Genomic DNA, 8,930 nt, shown 5'->3' with positions numbered 1-8,930 from the left:
CCCTACAGCCCTGCTAACAAACACCACCTTTATTTTAACCTAGGAACCTGGCACCTTCCCTAAGTGTTAATTAAAATGGAACAAAGCTGTGGGCTCAGTCCAGCTCCAAATTTTGCTATATTCTTTCCATTCTTGCCAAGCTTTTCCATCCCCTCCAGGCACAGCTAAGCATGGTGTCCTTTCCTCTCATCCCCTTTTGTGGTGTGCTTCCCTGGCAACCCCTTCCAACCCCTTGTACTCCTTCCAATCCCATTATGTAGGGCATGACATTCAACCTGAACTTGCAGCAGTTCCAGGCAGTTGCACCCATGCCATGGCAGAGAGTCATCACAGCAGGAGCCTCAGCTCTGCCTGACACAACAGTTACAGGTTGTTGTTTTAATTGTTGCTAGAGCAGCAATTGACTGTCCCAGGTTGCCCAGGGAGGCTGTGGCTGGCCCAACCCTGGCAGTGTTCACAGCCAGGTTGGCTGAGCCTTGAGCAACCTGCTCTGGTGGGAGGTGTCCCTGCTCAGGGCAGGAGTTGGGGCTGGGGGATCTCTAAGCTCCATTCCAATCCGTTAACAACCTATGACTCTATGAATCAATGACTTCATTCTTGTTGTCCATGCAGTGTACAGAGGCTTCTGGACAGCCTTCATCCTGCTGGCCGTGGCTGCTGGTCTGGTGGGAGGGCTGCTGCTGGTCTGTGGTGTCCCCTTTGTCAGCCCACACTCCTACAAGGTTGGAGGTGGATTCCTCCTGGTCTCAGGTAAGGGGATGTGGCTGGAGCAGGGATGCAGCTCCACTGTGGAAGGGGAGGCAGGTGAGAATGAGGCACTTCTGGGGGAGATGGGGGCTCTGCTGTGTGCTGTGCTGGCTTGGAGTGCATGATTTTCCTCTCCCTCCACTGGAATTAAACTCCTGTGAGCTCTGAGCAACCTGATCTAGTGGAAGGTGTCCCTGCCCATGGCAGGGGAGTGGAATGAAATGGTCTTTAAGGTTCCTCCCAACCCAAACCATCCTGGGATTGTATTATTCTATGTTCAGTTAGGCTTTAGCAATATAGTCCTTAGTCACAGAGTCCCAGAATCAATCAGGTTGGAAAAAACCTCTGAGATCATCAAGTCCAACCTATGACCTACCACCACCATGTCAACTAGATCATGGCACTAAGTGCCATGTCCAGTCTCTCCTTAAACACCTCCAGGTGACTTGACTTCACCACTGCCCTGGGCAGCACATTCCAATGTCTAATCTCCCTTTCGGTGAAGAAATTCTTCCTAATGTCCTACCCAAACCTCCTCTGGCACAGCTTCAGGCTATGTCCTCTCATCCTGTCGCTAGCTGACTGGGAGAAGAGACCTCCACCTGGCTACAACCTCCTATCAGGGAGTTATAGAGTGATAAGGTCTCCTCTGAGCCTCCTCTTCTGGGCAGCACATTCCAATGTCTAATCTCCCTTTCGGTGAAGAAATTCTTCCTAATGTCCTACCCAAACCTCCTCTGGCACAGCTTCAGGCTATGTCCTCTCATCCTGTCGCTAGCTGACTGGGAGAAGAGACCTCCACCTGGCTACAACCTCCTATCAGGGAGTTATAGAGTGATAAGGTCTCCTCTGAGCCTCCTCTTCTCCAGGCTAAACAGCCTCTGTTCCTTCAGCCTCTCCTCATAGCGCTTGTGTCCCACACCCTCCAGCAGCTTTGGTGCCCTTCTCTGGACACCTCCAGCACCTCAATGTCCTTGTGGAAGTGAAGGGCTCAGAACTGGACAGAGTCCTAGGAAGGCTGAGATTTTGAAAGATAATATCTCTTTTTCCTACTCTCTCTGCAACTCAGACAGGCAGAGTCTTTGAGTTCAGGAAAGCTCATCGCTGTGTTAACGTGGGCAGCAATCAGCTCTGCTCTGTTCCCCTAAGTCAGGCTTTGCATTTAGGCTTCTCCTGCCTCTGCTGATAACATCTGGCAGAGCTGGAAACCCACAGAGCGATGAAAGGCAAACCCAGTGATCCAAACTGGGAGGGTTGGCTAAGGAACCCTCAATAGATGAAGCAGTGGCACAGCAGGAAAATGGATTAAAAATAGGCATTTATTCATTATTCCCACTGCCTTTACAAGTGATTCCACTGAATGATCACTTAGCTTTTCCTTTTTCTGTATTGGAGAGGAGTAACTGGATTCACTGGTAGAAATCCTTGATTTCTACCAGTGACTCCAACTCAGAAAAAAGCTCTTTTGCAACTCAAGCAGCTCCGTGTTGGAGCTCAGCTTGGCTGTGCTGAGTGGTGAACTTAGTCATGAAATCAGGCCTTGCTCTGAAAAACCATTGCTTAATTCCAGACCCTGCAGCAGCTTCTGCTTCCTCACACCCAGCATAAACCAAATATGAGGCAGTGTCTCTGTTAGGGTGTTGAGTGTGCCCAAAATTGTGAGGCAGAAAATGTTCATGAAATGTTCTAGGCAGAAAGGGACCTGGGAGTGTGGAGAGACAGGAGCTGAACAGGAGCCAGCAGTGTGCTCAGGGGGCCAAGAAGGCAAATGGCATCCTGGCCTGGATCAGAACAGTGTGGTCAGCAGGACCTGGGCCCCAGGGAGGCAGCAGATCCCTCAGGAGTGGATCCAATCTGCATCTTGGGCAGAAACACCACCCAGAAAAGGATCTCACTTCATACTGAATCACTGTCTTCCTCCTTTCTTTTTCTGTTGTTTTTGCACTTTATTTGACTACTTGTGATTAAAAGGCTGGGGCAGAGAATGTGACACTTTTGAGAAGAGCTGATTATGCATCGCATAAACCTCTTGGCATTAGACAAAGATGCTGCTGTTAAAATTGAAGTTTGTATTAATGCAGCTTCAATGTGAGCAGCAATCATTGTTATTAAGAGTCGTTAGGGGAACGAGTTCAGCTGGAAGACACTTCCTGCTATATTTTCAAGCCAAATGAGAGCAGGAGGATGCAATATGTTTTTCAGCAACGTTTCCTTAGTGTTTTAACTGCTCCTTTTATTTCTGGCAGTGGCTGCTTATCGTGAAGCTCAGTCCTCTGGATCCTGCTTGGCCTTGGCTTCCTGATGGATTCAGGTTGCATCCATGGTTATATCCTTGTTATCCCTTCTAGATATCCTTTGCATAATTGCACTAAGCAGTAGGAACAATAGATTTACCACAGCTTCAACTCCTCAGCCTTCGCTTTCCTGCTTTCCTTTGGAGAGGGAGATGTGGAGGGATGTTGCAGGAGAGAGTCTTGTCTTCTAATCATGGCCTGGGGGTCAGTGTTAATTAACCTCCCTTGCAGAAATGATCTCTCCTTGAGGAAGTGTGAAAATGCTGGCAATTTGTAGAGTGGCAATGTGGGCTGGCAGTCAGATGGGGAGATGGGACAACACAACCACCAGATCCCTCCCAGGGCATCCTCCACAGCCAACTTCATTCTGGCCATAAAGTCCCTTCTCTAGAGGTCATGACATCATGGCAGTGCTTAATCATTGTGAAATGATGTACCATTTGCCACCCAAAGGCTCTGAAGATTCTGTTGGTGCAAATGCACTCCCAAGCAATCATGGATAACCTGCCTGATGTGGTCTAGAGGAGGATGTGTCCCTTTGTTGCTGGGGGAGTTCAGCACCGAAGGGTGAGAATTGTTGAAGCTCAATTAGATCCCTTTAGGTTTTCTCTCTGAGCTGCCTTTTATTTACTGTACTTCCACAAGGACAATGTGACTGTCTGCCACTACCCTCACTGATGGACTGCTCAGTGGGAGGTGTTTCTAGAGCCCTTTCAAAGGAGCAGAGCCATCCCCCTGGATTTCCTCCACTGGGTGACTTGGAAAACACAGCCAGAGCCCATCTGACATGTACTGCTGCTGCATCTGCACATCCCCAGCCCCAGCCCAGCAGTTAGCCCTGCCAACCTGCTCTTCAGAGCACCTGGAATGCAGCAGCAAATACCCAGTGTGCCACTCTCCTTCCTGCATTTGCCAGCTCAGCCTGAGCTTCAGCGTCTGCAAGGGGGTGGCAGGTCCTGCCTGGTGACTAATTGTCGTCTTGTTTCACAAGTCAGATGACAATATGATTAATTAGCACTACAATGGCACTGAGAGGGCTGGGTGAAGGCTGTGCTGCATCTTCTGGCAACTCTTTGAATTGCTGAGGCAACTTTGCTCATGCTCCTTTGCTGTTTAGACATTGTGCTCCTTCGTTTTCATTTCATTTGGGTGTTTCATAGAATTTCGACTTAAAAGGGAGCCACTGGTGAGAAGCTGTGGATGCCTCATCCCTGGAAGGGTTTAAGGACAGGTTGGATGGTGCTCTGAGCAACCTGAGCTAGTGGAAGGTGTCCCTACTCATGGTGGGACCAACCTATGCTTCAGCATGAAAATCAAGGCATATTTCCCAGTCCTGTGAGTTAAAGTGCTGATTTTTAGGCTCAAATTTCTGCTTCCCAGATCAAGCAGCTCCACTTTGGCAGCCTCAGGCTCCCCATGTGCAGTAAAGACTGACAGTTCTGGAAGGGCAGCTGAAGGTCACCCCTCCATTTCCTCCTTATTAACATCCTTGAGAGGCAACTATTGCGAGAGGAGAATGAGTCAAAGTTCATTCTGCTCATAATTAGCAGATTACACAAAAGTTCAGTAGCTTCCCCAGCAGAAGAGTTAAAGATTGAGTTCACTCACCTGTCCCTACAATTAGCAGCTATAAAGGTGTCACAGGGAAATAAAGGGAGAGAAAGGAAAAGCTCCAATTTCCCCAGAGGAAGGTGCAGCTCTGCAGGGAGGGGGATGGAGCTCTGGGTCTGCTGCTCTGCAGTGCACAAAGGAGACAGATTTAACACCTCACTTCAATTTACTTGCAATTAGCCCCTCCCCAGAAGATGCCATTGACCTCATCAGCAACGAGATGGAGTTTCACAGTTAATTTTTTCCTCTATCATCCTAATGAATTGAGGCAAAGAGGGAGAAGGAGAGAAGGGAAGAGATCACTTGGGTAATTTTCCAGCAGTAGAAAACACAGGGATGCTGAGAGGAGTGTGAGGATGGGTTGGTTTGTGAGGTCTTCATTTACCGTTACCCAACCCAACCCACATCTTGTGTCTCAGGCACATGTGCTCCCTTTTGGGGCAGAAAAGTAGATTTTTCCCATTTTTTCATTTTGCTGCCCAAGGCAGGAAAGAATCTGTGCCTCTATATCACAGGCCTTAAGGAAACAAAGATCATAGAATCATATCATAGAACTTTAGAGATTGGAATGGAGCTTAGAGATGATCCAGCCCCAATCCCTGCCCTGGGCAGGGACACATCCCACCAGAGCAGGTTGCTCAAGGCTTCAGCCAACCTGGCTGTGGACACTGCCAGGACTAGGACAAAGTTGTCTTTCTGCTGTGTCTGACACCAAAAGCTCCAAAAAGGAGGTGGTGAAGAGAAACCTGTTCAAAATATGAAAAGCCAAAATACAACAGTGTTTCAAAATGAAAATGTCGAATATTTTGGTAAGATGAAAGTGAAACATCCTAAAATTCTCATTATGAAGAGTCTACTGGTGTCTAAAAATGCCACAAATTTTAGACAGTTTCCTGAACACTTGAGATTGCTCCAAACAAGTATTTTTTTGGATGAGCATTTTTTTATGAGTTGCCCTTTTTGCATTCCCTCTGTCCTTCCTGGGCTGCACCTGCCCTTCTGGTTTCCTTTTCTCACCAAGGAGGTGGTGTAAATCCCAGGGATTTATCATCACTCAGCAGTAATTATTCCAGGGAAGAATGCTGCTCACTTTCCATTTTCTTGTCATTTTTCCAGAGTGTGAAAACATTCTTAATTTAGATGCCATGGCCATGCCATCACCTCCAGTACCTGTTTAATAATAAATCCTTCCATGCCAAGACCTGGTGCTTCTCCTGGGGCTAGGGGAGGCACCAATTCCCAGTCCTTAGCTCCAGGTGATGTTGGGGATGGTACCACCAACTCATGGGGCTTCCCACATTCTCCTCAGTAACAACTGGAAGGATTTAATCTTTAGTAAATAAGACTTAAGCCATTTAAATTGTCATGGGATGATCCAACACAGAATTCCTGGTTAGTGAAAGAAAAACAGGAGAACTGGGTAAAGAACTGGCTGATAGCTCAGAGAGACGTGGTGAATGGAGCTAAATCCAGTTGGGACTGTCACTAATGATGTTCCCCAGGGTTCAGCATTGGGGTCTGTTCTGTTTAATATCTTTATTGATGATCTGGATGTGGGGATTGAGTGGCCCTCGGGGAGTTTGCAGAGACACTGAGCTGGGTGGGAGTGTGGATCTGCCTGAGGGTAGGAAAGCTCTGCAGAGAGACCTGGACAGACCTGATCAGTGGCTGAGGACAAGTGCAGGAGGGTCAGTAAGGCTCAGTGCTGGTCCTGCCCTTGGGACACAACAGCCCATGCAGCTCCAGGGTGTCAGATTGGATGTGAGGAGAAATGTTTTCCCTGTTGTGGTGTTGAGGCCCTGGGGTATTGCCCAGGGAGGTGGTGGAGTCACCATCCCTGGAGGTGTTTCAGAGGTGTCTGGATCTGGTGCTGGAGGATCTGGTTTAGGGGTTCCAGCAGTGAGAGGTTAATGGTTGGACTTGATGATCTTAGAGGTCTCCTCCAGCCCTGAAGATTCTATGATTCTATGAATTCCAAAGTGTTTTACCCTATCCACATTCCCTGTCCCACTGTGGCCAAGTTTTCATTTGCATCCCTTACTGTAGGTATTATAAGTTAATGAAATAGAAATTGATCTTTAGAAGAGCACTTTGCAAGGTTCAGTTGCTATCTAATTAATTTAATTTGAAATTACATCAGGAATAAAGCCTTAATTGCCTTCTTATCAATACATTGTATTTTGTAAAGGACATAGGACTATTTAACCACACTATGGTTTTCTTAGAGCAGAATAATTGGTATTTTAAGCATACAACTATCATAGTAAGTGTAAAATATTTATTTGCACACTTAATTTCAAGTGGGATCAAAACCTCAATGAACATGCAAATGTTCCAGCTGCTGTTTAACTCCTTGCCTGCCTCTCCAGGAAACAAGAACATCTCCACATCAAGGAGAACAGCTTGAAGGGGCAGCATGAGGTGATGTAAAGTATGTTCTTGTGGTTGCAGCAAGTTTTGATTCGTGGGATTCCAGTTGTTTAGGGTAGGGGTGGCAGATTAATAGATGAATTAATAGATTATTAGTTTAATGGATTAATAGATTTGTTCTTCTCTGTGAGGACAGGCTGAGGGAGTTGGGGCTGTTGAGCCTGGAGAAGAGAAGGTTGTGTGGAGACCTCAGAGCACCTTCCAGGAGCTGAAGGGGCTCCAGGGAAGCTGCAGAGGGATCTGTGTTAGGAGCTGCAGGGACAGCACAAGGGGCAATGGGCACAAATTGAAGGAGGGAAATTGAGGTTAGATACTAGGAAGAAATGTTTTCCTGTTCTGGTGGTGAGACACTGTCCCAGGTTGCCCAGGGAGGCTGTGGCTGCCCCAACCCTGGCAGTGTTCACAGCCAGGTTGGCTGAGCCTTGAGCAACCTGCTCTGGTGGGAGGTGTCCCTGCCCAAGGCAGGGGCTGGGGCTGGATCATCTCTAAGCTCCATTCCAACCCTTTAACATTCTATAATTCTATGTGACACCTTAGGAATCATATAATTTGTAGTGAAGCTTTTGAACCCTTTTTACCTTCACCTAAGTCTCTTTTTTTCGCTCCAAGATGTGTTTATATCTCTTATAAACAGAATCACACTAAAACACTGACATGTTTTCTCTGTCTGAGGATTCAGTAACCACCATCACTAAGCAGATAAATCAGCATCAAGCTTTCCCCACTTCCTTCCCTTAGCACAGGACTTGGATTTTGCAGTGTATAAGCTGCCAGGAAGAATAATTAAATACAGGAAAACTACCTTTGATTTAAAAATGGCAAGGGGAGAAATGAAATCCTGCAGAAGCCACAACATATCCACAGAACTGTGTGGTAACTTGTCAAGTAAATTAATTTCGAGCTGTTCTCTTCTGCCATAAAAATATTATAAGCTGTGATGTATTTCTTTCATATATGTGTGTGTGTATATCTATATGTTATACAGCACCAGTTAAAAATAGCAGCTGGGAAGTAGCAAGATCAGATATTACTGAAGTGCTTTCAGACCTGTCATCACACCATCACTATTTAGCTTTAATATATGTTGAATTTCAAATGCACTAGAGATATATTTTTCATGAGACACAGTAAGTAATCTTTGGGCCACTCTAGTTTTTGTCATCTGCTTCAGACAGTTTTATACAGCACCAGTTAAAAATAGCAGCTGGGAAGTAGCAAGATCAGATATTACTGAAGTGCTTTCAGACCTGTCATCACACCATCACTATTTAGCTTTAATATATGTTGAATTTCAAATGCACTAGAGATATATTTTTCATGAGACACAGTAAGTAATCTTTGGGCCACTCTAGTTTTTGTCATCTGCTTCAGACAGTTTCTTGAGAAGAGAAGAGGCTCAGGGGTGACCTCCTGGATCTCTGCAACTCCTGCCAGGGCTGGAGAGAGGTGTGGGATGTGTGTCCTGCCAGGGCTGCAGGGAGAGGATAGAGGGAATGGCCTTGAGCTGAGCCAGGGCAGAGTCAGATTGGATGTGAGGAGAAATGTTTTCCCTGTTGTGGTGTTGAGGCCCTGGGATATTGCCCAGGGAGGTGGTGGAGTCACCATCCCTGGAGGTGTTTCAGAGGTGTCTGGATGTGGTGCTGGAGGATCTGGTTTAGGGTTTACAGCAGTGAGAGATTAATGGTTGGACTTGATGATCTCAGAGGTCTCTTCCAAATTTGATGATTCTGTGATTTGGGGGAAACTAGATCTGCAGCCCCTGACCACCATCACTTTGGACTCTGGGGACAGGAGGGGCTGTGCTGGGTCTGGGAGGTGCCTGTTCACCATGTGCGTTGCAGATGTGCC

General features: G+C 46.8%; 1 protein-coding gene across 1 annotated transcript in view; it reads left to right on the top strand.

Annotated features, from left to right (window-relative positions):
- Positions 1 to 8,930, top strand: part of LOC103807525 (transmembrane protein 182-like) — a 24,744-nt gene that overhangs the window by 14,788 nt on the left and 1,026 nt on the right. The window contains exon 5 of the mRNA XM_009080258.1: positions 613 to 750. Coding sequence (XP_009078506.1) covers positions 613 to 750 — 138 coding nt within the window. The remainder of the gene's footprint in view (positions 1 to 612; positions 751 to 8,930) is intronic.

The sequence above is a fragment of the Acanthisitta chloris genome, unplaced genomic scaffold, assembly GCF_000695815.1.
Source record: "Acanthisitta chloris isolate BGI_N310 unplaced genomic scaffold, ASM69581v1 scaffold6838, whole genome shotgun sequence".
Lineage (NCBI taxonomy): Eukaryota > Metazoa > Chordata > Aves > Passeriformes > Acanthisittidae > Acanthisitta > Acanthisitta chloris.
Note: the sequence above shows the minus strand (reverse complement) of the source record. Positions and strands in the feature narration are given on the sequence as shown.